The sequence below is a fragment of the Mangifera indica genome, unplaced genomic scaffold (genome assembly GCF_011075055.1).
Source record: "Mangifera indica cultivar Alphonso unplaced genomic scaffold, CATAS_Mindica_2.1 Un_0027, whole genome shotgun sequence".
In the NCBI taxonomy this organism is placed as follows: domain Eukaryota; kingdom Viridiplantae; phylum Streptophyta; class Magnoliopsida; order Sapindales; family Anacardiaceae; genus Mangifera; species Mangifera indica.
In genome coordinates this window covers 174,525-196,679 of record NW_025401119.1, presented here as the reverse complement: position 1 = coordinate 196,679, position 22,155 = coordinate 174,525, and the positions used below count along the sequence as shown (strand labels likewise).

General features: G+C 30.5%; 1 protein-coding gene across 1 annotated transcript; it reads right to left on the bottom strand.

Moving 5' to 3' along the window:
• Nucleotides 1-15,575: 15,575 nt before the first annotated feature.
• Nucleotides 15,576-16,982, bottom strand: LOC123206188 (probable xyloglucan endotransglucosylase/hydrolase protein 6). Its single transcript, XM_044623323.1, has 4 exons — nt 16,744-16,982; nt 16,567-16,667; nt 16,294-16,490; nt 15,576-16,198 (listed from the first exon to the last, which is right to left on the bottom strand). Exons 1-4 carry the CDS (start codon nt 16,919-16,921, stop codon nt 15,814-15,816), a joined length of 861 nt encoding a protein of 286 aa, XP_044479258.1. The 5' UTR covers nt 16,922-16,982; the 3' UTR covers nt 15,576-15,813.
• Nucleotides 16,983-22,155: the final 5,173 nt, after the last annotated feature.

The window sequence follows — 22,155 nt, the reverse complement described above, 5'->3', positions numbered from 1 at the left end:
AACCCTTTTTGCATCAGACAATTTATATCCTTTAAGGAGTTTCATATAAATTTTAGTATCCAAGTTTCCATACAAGTCAATAGTAACTACATCCATTAGATACATATCTAGTCCTTCAGAGACTGTCAAACAGAAATGGGTGTTAGTAATTGAGTTCTTAGTAATAAAGTATGTGCAATTACCTAGAGTCGTTTGATGAGAAACTTAACTAATCCATTCTGTATGTAGACATGTAGGACTGGATGTTCAACCTCAATCTCTATAGACATGTAATAATCATCAAATATATTGTATATAAATTTACTAGCATTATCTAGTCGTATTGACTTAATCGAATAATCTACGAAATGTATATTTAATTTTATAATTTATATTAACAGTTTAGCAAATGCAATATTTTGAGTAGGCAATAAACAAACATGAGATTATTATGTAGATACAACAATTAAGACCACAAAATATTGAAATGACCCACTTGGTGGATAAATGGATCCACATATGTCCCCTTGAATCCTTTGTAAGAATGATGAAGATTTAACTCCAATTTTGGAGGGAGATGGTAATATTATTAATTTTTCACTAAGACACTACCAATATCAATATTTGAACAATCAAATTAATCCTACTACAAAGAAGGGGAGCATTCATCAGAGGGAGCATTTATTAGACAAATTTTTGAAGTTTATCATATTTTGGACAAAATGTGCACTGTACTTTTTTTTTCTTTACTGCGTTTTGTCCCACTGGTCTATCGTAGTAAGGTTTTTAATGAGGCAGTTTAAACACGTCCAACACAAACTTACAGGACATTAAATAATTATGTTCATTTACTTTGGTTTTTATCTCATTGGGTTTTTTCTTAGTAAAGTTAATATAATTATCTGTAAGTAGTGGAAATTTAAGGGGGAGTGTTATGTATGGTGAATTTCTCCACCACATGAAAGACTTCGACTAAAAAATAATGTAAACACATTAAATGCATTGCATATTAACTTTAGAAAATATAGCCATTTTTCTTCAAGGGAGGCAAGAATGCCTATAAATACCCTAATCTCTTTGTATTTTGAGAATCCATAAAAATCAATCTCTTACTTTCTTTTGCTTTTATTTATTTCTTGAAAGAAGTTTTGAAACATCAGGATTCGTTAGATCGACAGGATCTAAACCATAAAAAATTAATATAGATTCACCCAATGTTTATGTGTACTACAAGTACACCACCAATAGCATTTACAACCACACCTATTGTTTTGTGATTTACTCTACATTATAATTTATTTTGTTTCAATCTTAATCCACTTCTGGTGGTATAACTGATATATTCTATTATAACTATTTTCGAATAAAAAATTATTTATCGATGATCTCATACTCATGGTAATTACTTCTAGCAGTTGCATTCACTTTAGGGAACGACGCAATACTTGTGGGACGAGTTTGATGGTTTTTCTTAAGGAGAAAATCTTAATTTAGAATTTCTTTTCCCGCTATTGCTATTACAGAAGTATATTAAAAAAAAATAAAAGGTGGAGAATATTTTCTTCCACATAATCTCAATCATGAAAAGATTATGAACATCATAGAGTTATAACAAATTACAAAGCCATTAAGGGTATTATTAAATTTGATGTTCAAATCTATCTTTCAAATTTCTTCACAAATTTAATAGATTTATTATTATATCCATATTTTGGCTTACAAGCCTTCAAGGATATGACGCTGAAAAATAATAGCGTTATATTTGTCCTTCAGGGACATTTTATTTAATCATCAAGGTGGAGAGTTGTAAAAAACCCATTTCATATTAGCCAATCAATTTTGGGAATTTCAAGTCCAAATATTGTCATATTTATAAAATTTCTAGTTTTGTAAATAATATATGAGTTAATCTTTGAAACTTCAGGTTCAAACATTATTTCATATTTACAAAATAACTTATTTTGTAGAAGAAATATTGGGATTAATTTTTGGAAGCTTCAGGGTCATATATTATATAATACCCTCAGGTACGTTTTAAGGGTATTTATGTCTTTTAGCCTTGCTTTGAGACATTTCCAATCTTAAATATATATGTCAAAATGTATGTGGATATATATAGATATATATAAAATAAAAAAACAAAAACAAAAACAAAAAAAAGAAAACTACAATATATATATATAAAGCTAAAAAGGCTAAAAGACTAACCAAAAAGGCATTTTCATCTTCTTCTCCCATCCTTTCCAGAAGCTCAGCCTTCTTCATACTTTTTTCTTTGTTTTTTGAAGAGAAAGGGAGGATTTGAACGAATTTTGGAAGACAAAAGAAAGCAAAGAAGAGGAAGCTCTTTGAAAGTCTTGGTAAACAAAAGATCTCCTTCTTTTCCCTTTACCGATGTTTATATATATTGGATGCACGTTGTATGAATATGTTAATGTGTTTTTGTGTCGATTTAAGGTGGTTTTGGTGATAAAAGAAATAAGACAAAGAGGAGAAAACCAACTTGACAAAGATTGGTTTGAAACAAGGTAAGTGAAATCATTCTCGGTATATTTCATGTTTTATAGTTTTGGTTCATTGGCTCTATATTATAAATGATAATTTTGAAGTTGAGAAATGTTGTTTTTTCCATTTGGGGTATTTATGTATGTGATTTTGTTCATGGTAGACAGTTTGATAATATTTATAGTTTTGACAAGATTTCATCCTATGTTTTGATTGTTTTATTTGATGAATCATAAGTGCTATTATAACTTGTTGAAAATTTCTTTGAATCCTTTTTTCAATGATATATAGGTTGTATGAATTAGAGACCATTTAGATTGTTGAATTGCATGAATAAAAAGATTGTCTTACCAAATAAACAGTAAATATTATTTTTTACCAGTGATTTCATCCCATATTTTGACTGTCTTATCTAATGAATCATGAGTGTTGTTATAGCTTGTTGGAAAACTCTTTGAATCCTCTTTTCAATGATATATAGGTTGTATGAATTAGAAACTATTTGGACTACTAAATTGCATGAACAAAAAGACTATCCTATTAAATAAACAGTATAATGAACAGTAATTTACAGTTTTTGAAAAGAAAGAAAATGAGGAGAAAAAGAAAAGAAAGAAAGGAAAGGAACAAATGTCATAATGAACAATATAAGTGGTGTGCATGAGTAATGAGGGTAAGAGAAAGTGATAGTTTTGAACTATGTCGTATGGATACATACTACACATATTTTAGAGATCAGATATTACCTTATCATAGGTAAGCAGAGGCCCGAGCAATAGGGTAAATTTTGAGGATGAGATTTATATTGGTTGATCGGTTTTATTAACTAAAGGAGATTATTGTGGACATTATCAACCGATATAAAATTAATATATCATATGCACAATTATGATGAGCAAGAAATTGGACACTTCAATCATTGAGAGACATACCAGAAGAGTTGTTTATTTTGTTGCCAGAGTGTCGCTACAATTTAGTATATTATAATCCAAGAACTGTGACATATATATTAACAAATGAGCAGAATCGATTTAAATGTTTTTACATGGAATTTGGTTGTAGTTTCTGTGTATTATAACAACATGTTCAACCAGTCATTTATATTGACGCTGCTTTTTTAAAAGATAAATATCTAGGTCAATTATTTATTACTGTTGCATTAGATGGTAGTAATCAAATATATCCATTGGCTTTTGGCATCGGTCATAGGGAAGATCATGACACATAGTGTTGATTTTTAACAAATTGAAAGATTGTTTGGGTGAGGTACCTCATTTAGCAATGATTTCATATCGACATGTTAGTATATTCTCTACAATGGCTGAAGTATTCCCATGTGTGCATTATGGCTGCTACCAAATATGATGGTGTGGTCGACCTTATGGAGCAGACATGTACATATAGAAAATTTCAACTATTACAGATTCTCTGTAGGCATACTATTGTCGTTGCCAAATATATGAAGCTCACCATTTGTGTTCAATAGGTACATCCATACTACAACACTATTTTTTACTGTACAATATATGCGGAGGCCATCAATCCATTAAGAGATTAATCAGATTGGATTCGTACAAAAGAGGCAAGCGTTATCCATCCACCGTTCATCCAACGTCATTGTCCGAGATGTCTAGCAAATAAAAATAAATGTCCTTCACAAAGAGAGGTCGTTGAACAACTTATATGTAATCGATGTTATAAACCTGGACATACGAGATAGAATTACAAAAATTTTATTTTGATAACTAGTTCCGTATTATCAAGTTCAGAAGTAAAAAGAAAGGTAAAAGATAACTGCACTTGTAATTGTATTTGTTCATTTTAATAAAAAAGTTGTAATTGTACTTGTTAGTTTAAATATAATGTTTGCGATTGCAATATATTTTGATATAAAAGTTGTGATTGTAGTTGTTATTTCATATATAAAGTTTGTTATTGTAATATATTATTTTTAAAACTTATGATTGTACTTATTAATGTATCTATAAAATTGGCTTGTAATCGTTATATATGTTAATGTTGATTTCATATATCTATTTTTAGTCGTTTTTTGTTCACTAGACCTATTGCTTATAGTAATTTTATGTAGGACAAACGCATATAAATAAACAAACATATGGACCTACTAACGTACAAAAAAGATGAATGAATAAACATATATACATATACAAATGCTCATAATATAATGGTCAATCAATATCCTGGAAAAATAGTTATGTCTAAACGCGTGCATAAGCATAATAAGTCCTCGGCCTCAAAAGATGAACACACCACAATCACTTGATAGGGGTGCTTGTTGCGATATATCCATCACCTTATACAATGTAAATGGATCGTCTCATGAAGTACAACCTATATAAGACCAAAATGATTTTGCAGCTAACAAATATGGTATCATCGATATATACCTCAACATCTTCCGACTAAATATCTTCAGGTCAGCAATAAAACTTTGTAAGGTGTCGGAAAATATAATCTTCCACTCCTTCAAATCCGACACGCTTGCTACCTAATGTGCATTATCAAAGTTTATTGGGATAAAAATCTGCACACATTAACAAAATATATATATTATACCTTAATTCAATAATTATTATAAAGTAATTGATAATCGAATACTGTCCTCATCTACCACACCCTAGGGTTGCTAATGTAAGTCAAAGGGATAATCCGCATCCACCGATCATGCGAAGAATGGAGAAACTAGTAATTGCACTGATCTTTCATCCATGTGGTATACATATGAGAGATATGTGTAACAAAACAAGTCAGAACTGTTATCCAATTCCGACGGACCTATGTAGTAACATCATGCTGTTATCAATATAATAATCCCAAAAACGAATCCATATGTTATAAAAACAGATAATATAATATTATGATGCACCTAAATGATATTCTATACTAAAAAACAAAATTAATTAATCAAGTGAACTCACTTTATCAGACAACTATCTAGATGTGTCCATGAATGTATCCTAGAAGGTAATTTTGGTCATCATCCTTATGTGGTACACCTCTCGTTTCTTGAATAGATCTGATTTTACATACTATTTCTTAAAAATTTTCTCACACTTAGTACTCAATAACGACACAACTGGTCTCACTCATTGGATTTATGGTTTCAACATATTTGTGTATGGGTTACAAACGAGCAGTCTCTTCTTGAAAAGTCAACCACGAAGTAGTCATTTGAAAATACTATACCAAAACAAATAATATGTTCTTGACAAATCGACCACGAAGTAGTCACTTGAAAATATTATACTAAAACAGATAATATGTTATTTAAAATTATATTAACTTGTGAGATTTTCAAATTTATTTCAATACCTTTTATAAGGTAGAAACCATGGTCGAGGAATTCACAAGTGAGGTCAGGTAGACTGTATCAAATTTCTCGACAATCAGTAAATACATAACATACTTTTTAATCATATGTACAAGATATAATAAAAAATATTTATGAAATTTGCATACTTGAACTATCTTTCCCTGTATCGGGAACTGAACCACATCGTTAGGCAACTTGTTATCCTGAGAGGCAACATCAATCATCTTTTTCCCCTTGCTTGGTGTGTTGAGATAGACCAATTGGATATCTTGTTATAACAACAGATAAAAGATAAATGACAATTTATATTTACTTCAACCATCATAGAAGGTGATAATAGGGAATCCTTATAGGATGATCCATCGTCGTCATCAACATCCTGTAACAATATCAACATTTCATATTGGTTAATCAAAGTGTTTAGCAAAAATTACAAAGTATAAAGTTAACAATGTACATACCTCTAATATGAAACATATATCAATATAGGATCCCCTCTCGATGTGGCTTCCTCTACACCAGGACACTGTCACAATATTGATGGTAACGAGTTAATAGAGAATCGATAATCGAATGTATGATTGAGATATAATATTAACAAACAATGTTATACTTATCAGAATCATCATAGAATGTGTTAATGGGAAAAGATCATGAAGTGATCCCTCATCGTCGACATCATGTAAAAGTATTAACATTTTATATTGGTTGATGAAAGAGTTACGTAACAGAGATTACAAGATCCACAGTCGATATTATATGTATCTCTACTATCGGAATAAATGTCAATATAGGATCCTTTCTCGATGCAGCCTCATAAACACCAGGTTATTGTCATAATGTCGACGATTTTGAGTTAACAGAAAATCAATAAACGAATGTCAAATTGGGATACAATATTTACAAACATCATTATAATTACTTGAATCATCATAGAAGGTGTCAATAAAGAAACCTCATGCGATGATCTGTTGTCACCCACATCGAAAATCAATATAGGATCCTCTTTGAATGGTCCCTAATCAAAAAACTAACACTATAACAATATCAATAATTATGAGTTAATAGAATACTAAAAGTAGTTCTGAAATATCATTTCAAATATACTTAGAAAGTTTATCACTTACCTCAATAATAGGTGGAGATAGGAATGTCAGACCCTCTTTTGATAGTCTGTTATCATCATCATAAGGAGACTGTAATAACATATACAATTACATGTTCGCATATTTAAATAAGGCCAAACGACTATTTCCCACCCAAGGTTTGATGTTTTCTCAAGTTTCCACCATTTAACTATGGAAACACCAAACACCCACCCATGGCCGGTTAAATTTAACAAAACCCTAACGGTGGTAAGGGTAAAATCATCATTTTTACTATAATATTAAAAATAAACTAAAATAGAATCTAATTTTGCCCCCCTAAATTTTAAAAACTAAAATTTTCCCCCAGCCTAAGTTTTAAAAAATGGCAGTTTCACCCTAGGGTTTGGTTTTGAAATCTCCAACGACCGTTTCGGCTCCATTGCCGACGGCCTCTCCCTCCCGAAGCAGCCTCTCCTTTCGACGAATGCTTTCCTCCCATTTGAAGGCTCGATCGGCTTCGTCTTCGCCTTGGGAGATGAAGAACTTTGTTGGGGAAGTTCTTCATCTCCCAAGGCTAAGACGAAGCCGATCGAGCCTCCAAATGGGAGGAAAGCATTCACCAGAAGGAGAGGCTACTTCGGGAGGGAGAGGTCGTCGGTAATGGAGCCGAAACGGTCGTCGAATATTTCAAAACCAAACCCTAGGGTGAAACTGCCATTTTTTAAAACTTAGGCTAAGGGAAAATTTTAGTTTTTAAAGTTTAGGGGGGGCAAAAAGAGATAAAATTTTCAGACGTTAGGGTTTTGTTAAATCTAACCAGTCATGGGTGGGTGTTTGGTGTTTCCATAGTTAAAGGGGGGACATTTGAGAAAACATCAAACCTTGGGTGGGAAATAGTCGTTTGGCCTTTAAATAATTGGAATAACTAGTATATTATTAACATTTTAACTTATCCGATAGTATCTGTGTGGAGATGAGATCGTATCTCCTCTATACAAGTCATCATGTCTTTCATATGTCTCATCCTATCCTCCATATGAGTCAACCAATTTAAGATAAGGTTGTCATATCTAGTCAATGCAACATCAAAGTAATGAATAGAGAAATCATATCCATTGACAAGAAAATTGTTTGATGTGCGCTTAGTGGTAAGAGGCACAATAAAGGGCTTCAGTGATATTTGCTCGCCAACAGGGGCGTTTGATGAGCAGGCTTAATGGCATGAGTGGGCTCAATGACATGAGGTTAAACATAAGTCTCAATATGAGGCGGATCAACGATCGAAGAAATAATGTCAAAAAGACCCGGTGATGTATCTTCTAACGAGCATAAGGGTAATGTTGATGAAAAAACTGGATGTCCAACATCCTTGTGTATTGGATAATGTCATCAAACCAGTCTGTGGCTTTCTCTACCAGAGATAAAATAGGCGGAAAATTAACATCATCCTACAAATTTTTGTTTGTTTAAATCAACTCTGTTATTATAGCTTATACATATTTAAATCAATAACAAATTATTACTTACTGCATCTACAGTGAAGATAGTTGAGATATCATCCCATCTGGGGATGTCTTTTGTGTGCCACCTCAACATTAGGATAGATACTAAAACTGGTGAGATATCCATCCATCAATGTAATGTGTCAGTATCTCGTATATCCAAAACTATAATTTCAACTTAAATCGGTTACTTTATAAAATTACAATCGTATTAAATCAATTATATTTTAATCACAATTTTTTTAAAATTAATAAATAACATAATTAAGTGGACCGTTAGTGGGAATCCTATGATAAAATATTATTTCAGCAAGTTTCCCTTCTTTTTTATCGCATCGAAATCTATAGAAATTTGAGAGATATTATCACAAATTAATCAATACGTCATTTGCCACACCCATACTGTCATAAGTATACATTGAACCCATCAAGATTATCAACCAATTGTAATATCTTCTAGGGGATTGTTTTCTTCAAATCACTCATTAATAACCCTATGTGAAGATAAAACAATAAAACCAACTTTACTATATTAGTATTGTTCTCCCTTCACGGCTTTTACTGGAAAATGCAACTCAGATCAGTATATGTAACTAACTTACACTCGTGAAAATATGTCTGGTAGATTCGATTTGTGGCCTTTGATGAAATATATATGTCAATATCTAACATATGACTAGATCGAAGGCTTGTCATAATGGTAAACTTATACAGGTTGAATCTCACATCAACCTCATAAACTTGAAACCATAACTCCTCTCTCGAGTTTGCCTTATTTACCACTTTGAGAATAAAGGAGTGTATTAACACCCCACTAAATCAGATATCCTTAAGGTCCAGAAGTGTCTGAAATAGGTACGTTGAAACATTTATAACTGTCGCTCTGATAATATTTTCTTAATCATGACTCTCACATCTTTATATCCTCATATAATAACTTAAGTCTTGAAGTGTTTTTCCATAAAGAATCTCATTTCATCCTTTCTCTCATCCCTTTTTTTTTTGTCGAGCTCCCTGTAAAAATATTAAATTAAAATAATATTAATTTTATATTATAAATTATTCAATTCTAAACATAGATGTATTATTAAAAAAAACAGATATTAAATTCAAATTTTACACATAAAATAACCTTAAGATGCAAAAATTTGTATTTGCCTCCTGTATGAAAAATATCAAAAAAGCCCATAATTTTGAAAAAAAATCATTTTGCCCCACCAAAACCCTCTACGCGAAACCACACGAATTCGCGTGGTTGAATGGCAAAATTTGCAAGTCAACGAATTTTTCAAAATCATAATTTTGCCTCACCACATACTTCCTTATTTGAAAACTAGCATTTTGGCCCTCAACCGGACAAATACCTCTAGAAAGTTTAAAAAATGCATAAAACCTCCACATTTTCACGAAATCTCAACACACAAATTTGTGTGGTGAGGTTTCCATTCGTGTGGTGACTATCGATTTTGTGTGGTGAGATTTCACCTCTCAAACTTCCTTTTTTAAATACCATTTCATCAACAATTAACTTTACAACTAATCTAACACAAAAGCCCTAAGAAAATTGATCCAAATCAAGTAATTTCATCAAATCTTTCCATTCAAAACCCTAACTGTAAGCACCCAAATATTGCATCCAATCCAAATGTACAAAAACATGACAATGATTGTTTTACTAACCTTTTTATCTATTTTCACCGCTGGAAACGTCACCAAATTTGCCTGAGAAAGTTGCCAGAGTCTGCGTATTCAACACACGAGGCACGCATTTTAGTGTGGCGGAGAAGGATTTTTAGTCATTTTTTTCGATTTTGGCATGAAAGGCATTTTCTTCTTCACAATGAAATAGTGCATTTTCGATTAAAATTCGAAAGGTTGGGCAATTTCATTTTTCACCCTTAATTTTGGGTAATTTAATTAATTTCCCAAAAAAAAAAATGGTACGTATCTCTCTTACTGGACACCATCTTCTCACAAAAAATTAACCTACTCTTCTGTTTGAAACAGAGTCTTTCACAGTTCACACAATTTCTCCCAACAGGTGCTTCCAACAATTTTTGGGTATTCGCGTTTAAAGTTGTGATTCTTTTGCAGAATTTTATGAGAGGCACATGCAAAATTTACTCCCACAATTTTTGTGTGAGTTTGAATCGGAATATATTAGACTTATAACTATGATGATTAAAACTTATATTAGTATGGGGATTAAGTATATTGAAGCTATGACTGTGAAGATTGAAACTCATATTAATATGAGGATTAAGTTAGCCTGTTAAGTAGTCCGAATCACTTTAGTCTCTTAGCCCATGGGGACCAAGTTAACCTGTTAGATCCGAATCAGTTTAGTCTATTAGACTATGTCAAAATATATTCTGAAAATCAAAACTCATATTAGTATAGGGATTAAATATATTAGGGTTATAACTATGAAGATCAAAACTCATATTAATATGAGGATTAAGTTAACCTGTTAAATCCAAATCACTTGAGTCTATTAGCCCATAGAGATCAAGATAGCCTATTAGGTCCGGATCACTTTAGTCTATTAGACTATGTTGAAATATATTATATTTATAAGTGTAAATATTAAAACTCATATTATACAAAACTAATTAGCTTGTTTTAAAGTTTAATCTATCACACTTATATACTACTCACTTATATTGTTTTTATTAATTGTGAGAGTTTAGTCTCCTACAATTTGATATCATGCATAAGGTAAGATTTGTTTTGTATAAATTTGTGAATCAATTATAAATGGATGTGTGTAACCAATTCAAAGTATCATTCAGTAATGAATCTCTTCTTTACTTGGATTTCTTTGTAAAAATTTTTATTTTAGTGATTGTTATAGGGATATGTACAAGTTATGAATTTTTTTAATACTTTTTTCCTATTAGTTTATTGTTTCACGTACTACGGATGTTTGAAAACTTTTAATAGAGAGCGCATGAAGATGAGTAATACTATGTGTATCTATTTTATGTACATAATTGTGTACATACTATTAGATGTTATTTTATCTTTAATTTAAAATCACCTAATTATGTGATGACACAGATAAGTGTATACATATTTGTGTACTTAAAATAGGTACACATAGTTTTATTGATGGAGAATTTCCTGATTACAATTAATTTACATTCTAAATCCAAAGTTGGTGAGTACCTTAACTCATATCCTTATTTGTTTCACAGTTGAGATTTGGTTTTTCATTCACTTTCATCCCATTTTTCTAGTTTATGTTAGGGATCACAACGGAAAGGGGTGAGGAAAAGATCTCAATCCATGTCCTCGTTTCATAGGTTGTAAGAATTCTTCATCTCATTCTTGCGAAGAAAATTTACCTCTCCATCTCTATCTTCGTGAGAAAAAATCCCTACCTTATACTTTTGAAACATAACATAAATATATTAAATAACAAAATTAACTAAAATTAAAATTAACTCACTATTTCAAATGTCACAAATATTATTTATTAACCAACTAAATATACACAATAAAAATATAAATAAATTTAAAAAATATAAATTATATAGAATTATAAAAATATGTTAGTGTTTTAAGTAAAAATATTAATATAAAAGAGTGGAATGGGGATTGGGATGGGGGCGAAAAGAGGATATATGTATCTCTGTTTCTAAATATGAAGATATTTTTTGTCTTCGTTTTTATCCCTATTTCTTTTTCCATTTTCATCAAAGAATCTCTCTCTATTAGGGTTAAAGATAATCAAAACGTCTAAATTCAAATTAAAATTATCATTTTTAAGCAAGTCAGGGAATGAGGGTTGGGGTCAATAGTTAAACCTCTTGCTAATCTTTTGTTTAGTCTATGCATAATTGATTTTGATGTCACTTGTGAGATTAATTTATTTTTATTTAGAGTGGACGTAACTTTTGTTTTATTTGTAAGTTATTAAAGTTTCTCAAAGCTTTCTTTCAGCTCTGGGATAGGCTTTAAAGTGATGCTTTATGATCTTTTACTGAATACAAATTTCATATTAAATGTTAAATTATTATTAATTTAATCATATTATAATATATTATTATTAATATTTAATTAATATTTAATATAAATATATAATTTTATAAATAATGTTATATATAATTTTATGTATAAATAATAAATTGTGTATAAAATTATATGCTAAAATTGGGAATATTGATTAAAATGATCTTTTTTTTTTTTTATATGCATATGTAGCCACTTTTTTTCTTATTATATATATAGAGCTTAAAACATAAAATATTTAAAATATCTTTAGATTTTGTACTCACCCAGCCATGGGTCACCCAATCAAGTATAAACTTATCCAATCAAGATATAAAACTCACCCACTCACTAATTAAAACTAAAATATGAGGTGAAATGAGATCAAAATGTAAAAATTTCTGACAATTTTAACGATAGAAAGGTTGGCCGGCCAACAAAACACTTGACCAACAATTTATTTTTAAAAATTGGTTGGTTGGGTGGTTGGTCGGCTAGCCAACCCATCCGGCCAACCACCTAGTTAACCTCAAATCTCATAATCTTCTTCTTTTAAAAGTAAAATCAACTTAAAAAATGATTATATTTGAATAATAATAATAATAATAATAATAATAATAATAATAATATATATATATATATATATATATATATATATATATATATATATATATATATATATAAGGTAAAATAAATAATTATTTTGATTAGACACGTCAATTGGGCCGGATCGAATGAAGGCCCAGCATAAAGCACGAAAAAAAACACGACACAAGAAGACCCGGTCCGATAGTGTAGCATGCTAGGCTAAGCCCATGGTACTATTGGGTTGATCCTCGGACTTTAATATTAAGCGCGTGCGCTGGCCAGACCCGGCCCGATGTTGTTTTAAAATAAAAATATTTTTTTTCTTGCTTCTATCTTGTGTGCTTCCTTTTGCCTTGTGGTAGAAGCCTTGACCTCCTTAATTATTTTTTTAATTTTTTAATTAATTAATTTTTTTTTCTACGTAAGCCCATTCAATTTTTCTTCATTTTCGTTTTCATTAACAAATTTCTCAATGTCAATTATTTCAATATATTTTCAATTTCATTTTCTCTCATCAACTCTCTTTCAGAAAATATCCGAATTCACAAATAATAATTCTTTATGTTTATAATTTTATTTTTATTTTTATTTTATCATTACAAAATATTACAAATAGATCAAGTATCAAATGAATTCAATCTATTTGAATATTATCATAGTATATATTTATTCATGTTTTGTAATTTATACAATATGTAAATTAATTTATTTATACTATGTTATCAATTTATAATATTTTTTATCATATAACCACAATATTCCTCTACCGTGAATGAGAGATTATAAATAAAATATTTGAAGTACTATCCTCAGTTTTAATAATTAAAAAACAATTTATGTTTAAAAATTTTAAATAATTTTTTTTTAAATATTGATTAAATGGGCCGAGTCGACCCATTTAAAGTCTGGCTTGACCCACTTCAAGCCCAGCCCGATTAAGGCCCATTATTATATAGGTCGGACCCTGGCTTTTATATATTAATGGGTTGCCCGGTCTGAAAGCTCATTACTGTTTTGGCTTTGGGCTTGGCTCAGCCCATTAGTCCGATAGGCCAAGCCAGAGCCAGCCCGGCCTATTGACAGCTTTGTTAATCAATATCCCAAAAAATTATGCACATAATATTATTATAATTTTATTATTGGTTTTAATATGATATGAAAGTAGAATAAAAAATTAATATTATTAAATATAAAATTCATAATATCAAAACTTGACATATATACAGCAACTAGTTGCTCTGCAGATTCTGCTTGGAAACAGCAACTGGTTGGTCGCAAGTAAACAATTAAAATGTGATGGCTTTCGAAGCTATCTAGATTTTTCTGTATTGAATTTGTGCTGTCTATCCGACAAGGTGGACAATTAATAAGAGCCCAGAACCATACTCAAGTAATAAAGAGGATGTCCGTTAAGATTAACATGATAAAATTAGGTAAACATATTTTTCAGGTACATAAATGAGCAAACATTGATAGAAATTTTTTGGTATGCGTTAATATTAATTATTAATTTTTTAATATGTGTTAATATTAATTATATTTTTTTTAATAAAATCAGATAATTAAATATTTTAATATCAATTTATAGATATCTTTGAATAATCAATAAAAATAAATTTAATATATTTAAAAGTTATGATCTTAATAGATAAAATAAGTGTGATCTTAACCTACTATATATTAGAGAGAGTTATGTTTCAAGACCTAATTTAATATATAACTGTAATATAGACTATCCCATCAAAAAACTATCATTCATACAAGATTTGAAGTAAAAAACTAAGTCTCATTGAGAGATAATCTCAACAACTTCATAGATTTAGATTGCATAGAGATTTAAGTATTCTTAAAACCTTAAAGTTTAAATTTAATATTTTATATCCTATGTACAAATCTTGAAATGAAATTTGATTTATTTATTTATTTTATTTTATTTATGTTAAATAAATCTAATAAATATGATATATTATCATGGGCGCGTGCATGTGTGTGTGTGCGTGTGTATATATATATATATATATATATATATATATATATATATATATATATATATATATATATATATATATATATATTCATATGACATTATGCATATTTGGCGTCACGCTCAGTCTTTAAATGCCAGCTTCCTCGTGAATAAGGACCTAGCCCTCACCCCGGGACCATCTATCGGCCACGTGCGTTTAAACAGTGACAGATATCAATCGAATTTCCTTGCTGCCATTGAAACTGGAAAGCATGATTAAGCTTTGGGGAAGTTAAACAATTCTTCTAAGAAAAAAACATGCACAATACAGTCCAAAAGAGTAGCCATTCCTCTTTTCCCTTTCTTTCCTTTGCCCATAACTCACTCAACAATAATAATTCAACCCTCAGAAGATAATTGCAGTTTCGCTGTTCCCTCTTGTTCCTTATTTGTCTGCGTCTACCGTCATGGACCCATTATAGACTTAACATTTTCCTTCGATATTTCAACTCTCCATTACTCAAACAGTTGAAATTATTTATAGCAAGCAGATTTTTTTCTTCGTCATGTTTGAAAACTGAGTATGTAAATCAAATCAAATTAAAATGGGGCGACTCCTATTTCACAACTACACACATATGCTTTTATTGGCACAGATTTCTGTGCATTAGATATAGACATGTACATTGTACAAAGTAGGCCAGACTTACACTAAATGCCTAAGGCTTTTACTTTATTCTCCTTTTCAACCATACTTTGCATAGCTATCATAGCACGAAATAGTTTTCAAGGACAGTGTGACGATATATATATATATATGAATGTGTATATTGAAATTGTTAATTGGTTTGAATTCAATTATATGCCGGCCAAGCATTCTGGTGGGGTAACTGGGTATCTTGATTTATCAGTGCAGTAATCATAAATCATGTGGTTTATACGAACCCACCGGTATTTTCTTGCTTCGATAGGGTTGAGGGCCTGATAATTGCTTGCCTCCCACCAGTTTCCTGCGTTAGAGGCACAAGTTGTTGGCCCTGGAACTGGGCATCCTTCAATGTCAAAGTCTTTGTAGTATGCATAAAAAGGCGCTCTGCTCCAATCAATTTTCTCCAGGCCGCCTCTTGTTGCCCAATCGTCGGCTTCCCACAGTGTTGAGTAAACTCCCATCGGTTGGTTCGTTGGAAATGGGGCCTTGCCGCTGTTCTTGTAAACCCTAATTGGCACATCATCCACATAAAATCTGCATATGCCCTCATCCAAGACAAAATCAAGTTCAAAATTTGCTAATATGCGAAACGTTTAGATGATTTGTTTATGGTAAAATAGTTGACTTACACAACATGGTGATGGTTCCAGAAAATGGAGTAAGTGTGGAAATCAGCTGCTGGATCAAACCAGAGGTTGACTCTTTGTTCCCTGTCGCCTTTCCCATGAGCGTAGACATTGGTTTGCACTGTGTAAGGCTGACCACTTCGATTCCCCAAGAACTCAAAATCCAGCTCGTCTCTTATAGTGTCGGTGTCAGAATTCATCTATCAATACACCAAGAAATTAACCAGAAATATGTATTTGTTTAGGATTTTTTTTAGACAAATGATGCTGACTTACGTAAAATGCAGTGACAGTTCCTGCAGAGTCTCCAGTAATAAGCTTGAGCTTCATGCTTACACGCCCAAACAAATACTGCCTTTTGGAAGTAAACCCACATCCTGTAACATACTAATTTTAAATCATGATGTAAATAAACAATGATAATTTACGAAAAATAATAGCCATCTACCCCACCTGAATTTTGGTCAAGAACCAATTGAATGGCCCTCCCGGCATCAATTTGCCTGATATGGGATTCAGCCCATGTGACTCTAAAGTCTTCGAGAAACGTAGCCGGTCGCCCTGAAACTGAGAGAAAGAATGCAAAACTTAAAAGGCAAAGTAAAACTACATAATTTCTTATCGAACCCATAGGTTTAATTTAATGATAAGAAAATTTTGAAAAATATAGATGATTATTATAAATATGGTTTAGAAATGTTATGAGGGTATGCATATTTATATAGGCGGGAAGACTCACTGATGAGAAAGAAATGATGCAGACTGCTGCATTCGAATCGATAGCGCCATCACTGATTTAGCTTTCCATACAGCTAATCACAGGCCGTCATTAGGTCCTACCCAGCCCAACCCAACCTCATCTCTTCTTATTGCTCTTGTTTCTCTTCCCAACCTCTTCTTCATTGAGCTTTCTCTACCATAAAATTCTTCTGATTTTTTTTTTTTAAATCTTAATTTGAAAAAAAAAAAGAGCTAAATTAACTTGTATTATTATGAAGTGATGTATTTGACTGCTTAACTTATTCAATCATTTTCATTACGCTCCAAATTTTGTAACAGTGAAAATGGGAATGAGTTTTCATATTGAGACTATCCATAGGCAACTAATAAAACAGAGGAATTCATTTCCTTTCTGAAAAGATCACTAACTTGATATGTGATTAAAATTAGGTCAACTAATCTTGAGTTGAAGTCATAACAATCCACTCATTCATTGTTTACTCAACATCTTTCGACAGCCCAAAGATAGTGATTGATATAGATTATAAATTGGCGTTTCTCCTATCAATTATCTAGGTCTCTGACATCTAAAATTTCTCTTTTTCCTGACTAAATAAATAGGTTATTATATTTTTTTATATAAAATTTGGTATTTATAAAAAAAAAAAACTTATATTTTCCATATTTATGTCTTCTACTTTTCTATTTTCTATATTCTTCAGAAGATAGTGTTTCAATATTTCTATTTTTGTGCTTCTGTGCCACCTAACTCTTGGTGCCATCTATGGAGTATAAGCCCGTACTTTTGAGTCTGTTTTTTCAAAGAGTATGATTAGGTTTGTTGTTGATTGTGGAGATGAAAATGTTATGAATTATTGGAAATAGGGACTGGCTGATTATTCAAAACCAATGAAAAGACATTATTGAGAGGATGGTATTGAGATACTTTCATTTATAAGACTGTATAAATGTACGTATAAAAAGCGTAGGAAAATTTCGAAACCTGTGAAATGAGAGGGAAAGTTTCGGACTCAGAAGCCGAAAGTCGAACTAAAAGACAAAGAAATCACTATTTTTTGTTACATAATTGAAATGAAGAATCCTTCAATTTGACCAATTAACAGATGCCACGTGGAGTCCTACCACTTTTTAGTTGGAATTTATAATCCGAACAGCTGAACTTTGATGGTTAAAGTGGGGGACTACTTCTAGATGCACAAATATGATTGATGAATTTGTCGGAATAGCTGGCAGTGAGATTGTTTACACATTGATTATATTTTTAATTAAAATAAGTGATGTGATTTGTTCTTATCGAAGAGAGCTCTGAAAAAATAGTTTTAAGTGATAAAATACTTAAAATTCTCAAATAAAAGAGTTTGGATTTGAGACAATTTTTTTCGTGTGATGACAAAATGAACCGTGAAAACAAGTAATTCAGGTCGTTCTTGAATGCTTAAAAAAGAAAAGAGGGAAGATGTGAGAGATAGACGTACAAACTTTGTATTAATATGAAAGAATGGTTATTGTTTTAGAGAGAACTTATTATGGTTCATTGTTTAAAGCTATTTAGTAGATCCGTGGCAGAAGCCACGAATGTCGAAGCTTTTAACTCTTTTTTTTTTTTTTAATTTTTAATTTATTTATTTTTTATATAAACCAATTCAACACTTCTCCATCGGTTTTAATTTTTCTCTATCTTAATTATTTTATTATATTTTTAATCTTATTTTCTCTCATAAACTCTTTTTTCAAAAATTATCTAAATTCGTAAATAATAATTCATTATGTTTATAATTTTATTTTAATTTCAATTTTATCATTACAAAATATTACAAATAGATCAAATGTCAAAATAATTCAGAGATTTGGATATTAAAAATAAGTAGATAAATAGTATAGTATATATATTTTATTTATATTTATAATTTATACAGTATGTAAATCAATTTATTTGTATTATATTATAAATTTATAATATTTTTTATTATATAACCACAATATTCTTTCATCACAAATGAGAGATTATAAATAAAATATTTAAGGTATTATTCTCAATTTTAATAATTGAAAAATAATTTGTATTTAAAAATTTTAATTAAAATTTTTTTAAAAATTGTTTAAATGGGCCGGCCCATTTAAAACCCGACCTAACCAATTTATATATAGGGTCGAGCTTGGGGCTTTAAAAAATATACGAGTCAGTCAAACCCGAAGGCCCATTATTGTATGGGCCTTGGGCTCAGCCTGGCCTATAAGCTCATAAGCCAAGTCGGAGTTGATCCGACCCGACCCAATCCATTGTCATGTCAACATGGAAGTGACAGTTTAGAGAAACAGTGATTGCTTAATTTGAATGAGTTTTCAAAATCCTAGCAGTACCTAATTAATAATAAGTATTTTGAGTTTAAATTTTGTAATAATATATTAAAAATCATATTTTTAATTTATTTTGATCTGATTTAATAATTAAAAAATTAGTTATTGAATTCACAATCTAACTTAGGTAAGATGCTTTTTGCTATAAAAAGAAAAACAAATTAGCAGAACAGTTTCCCACCCAAAGTTTGCCTATTATCATTTTTTCACCTTCTAACTTGCATCACACATTTTCACTTTTAGTCCAACTTTTTCATTAAAATTTGTAGTTAAAAGACATAAAGGTAATTGACCAAACATAACAATCAATTATTTAAAAAACAATTTTTGAAATGATCAAGAAAGGAATGACTGCCAGGATATTGTTGTTTTCCTAGAGCCAATCATTTGAACTGCTATTATATTTTTGTGTATACTCTTTATATATGATATATCATGTTTATGAATAAATAAAATGATATTTTTTTTATATTTCCTTTACATATATTTTACGTATAAGAAAAACATCCTTGAAATAATAGAATCGTAATATGAGAATTAACTTGTGTTTTAATTATAAGACTCATATGTACATATGGTAACCATTCTATAAATGTAATTAATTTCAATATTATTCTAACTAAAACACAAATTATATAGTAAGATTATCATCATATTAAATAATCCTACCAAAACATAGTTACAAATCTCATGTGTCAAGATTATTTGATGACAAATTAGTACAACTTATGGTGTGTGTTGTTTGCATGTCTATTGAAATAACCTACTAGAGGATTCCATATAAATGATTATTTTAGTATCTCTGAAACATATCATTTAATGGATGATGATGTATGTAATCCTTAAAATTTAAATCACTATTGCATCTTGTGTACCAATTGGCATAGTTTGACCCTAATCTAATGTAGCAATTTTTTGAGGTTATTAATATGGTAATTGTTGGTTATTTTGACAAATGTATTAGAGTTATGATGACTTGACATAGGATTCATCACTCTCTGATATGAGAAAAAATATTTCATGGTGCTATTTGATTAATAACTATGACTATTGAAATATGGAAAAATACTAGGATAGAATGGTTGCCCAAATCCAATTGTATTTGATCGTTGCTTCAAAAACAAAATGATAAAGTCAAGAGATATTTTGAAGTACACTCTACCTTTTGTGTTTTAGCCTTGATGAGATATAAGATGAAAAGATTTGTCTGCAAGGCAATTATATTTTTTACAAGTTCATGCCTTCCATAGACTCTTATTTTAGGTGATCATGATATTTTGATAAGAGTTTGCTCTTGGTTTATGATTAGAGGGATGACTAATTTGTAGATCATTTATGATTCTATTTATTGCCAACATAATGTATAACTTATTAGTTACACGCAATAGAGTTGACTCTAGGGTTTATAAGTTGTATAGTAGATCTAAGATTAATTTGTGAGAGAACAACCGTTCCATATCAAGGAACAAATATCCTTGGTTTGCATTGAGGGACATCTATTATGCGTGATATATAAATAAAACAATATTTTTCCCTAGTTGCACATTGTTCATTTTATTAAAAAAGGACACAATGCAATTTTTCTTTGCAATTCTCTCTCTCACACACCAACCTGTTCTATTTGGTTGCCAACATTGTTCAAGCGTTCCCACACACCCTTTTTGTTTATTTTATGGTACTTATGTGCTCCATGTGGATGAGTGGAGACCTTCGTTCGTACTTTTGAAATGATTGTGAAAGCATGAAGGAATTTCCAAATACTAGTATGTGATTGATCCTTTTTTTAATTCTACATTCGGATGGTTTTATATCCTTGATGTATGGGTTAGAGTTTTATGCAACTAAAAACAAAACAAAAAAACTTTCAATTGTCATTACTTAAATGTTTTTAAGTACAAAATCCTAACATGACACATGTCATTATACAATTTCATGATTTGAGTCATCCAAATTCAATCAGTCTGACCTCTCATATGTTCATCATTAAATTTAGAAAACATCCAACACAAATTTCTTATTGCAAGCCACTTTCATTATTGACATCCATGATGCTAATGCAAGCAAAATTGACATATGTGTAAGCAAATAGTGAGGAGTTGAGTGAGAATAGAAGAAAGGAAGGTTGTATAATGATTGTAAGAAAAAGGGTGAGTTCTATGTTGTAACTAGGTTGTGGCAACTCGATGGGTTAAAGTAGTACTACAAACAAGTCGAGCTACTCATGAGCTATATGTAGCTTGACTTGTGTCAAGTTATGCTTGACTCAGTTATTATCGAGTTGAGCTCAAGCTCAAGTTGCTTCAGTATTTACTTCATACATGCATACCACCACTGCAGTTTGAATATGTATTTACAAATCTCGAGCTCATAGAGTTTAAGCTTGAGCTTAAACTCTATATCTACTCTACCAAACCAAGTTCTAACCTAATAATACTCAATTGCGATTAAAGGTGTAAGAGAAGGTGATTGAGGATTTGTTGAGTTAAGGATGACAATGATAGGTTAGATTTTTTTTAAATCATTATTTTATCGAAATTCATTTTATTAAAATTTAGTTTTCATTTTTACTACATCTTATCACATAAAAGTAAAATCTTGAATGTCAATTATTAAAGGTTACTTTTGCTTCTTAATGACCTAATCATAAAAGTTAATATTTTTCACTTATAGAAATGTTTGGATGAAAGATGAGAAAGTGTTCAAATGAAAGTTAAGGGTAGGAAAGTTTCAATGGAGTAAACATTTGATGGACAACATCATTCTCCT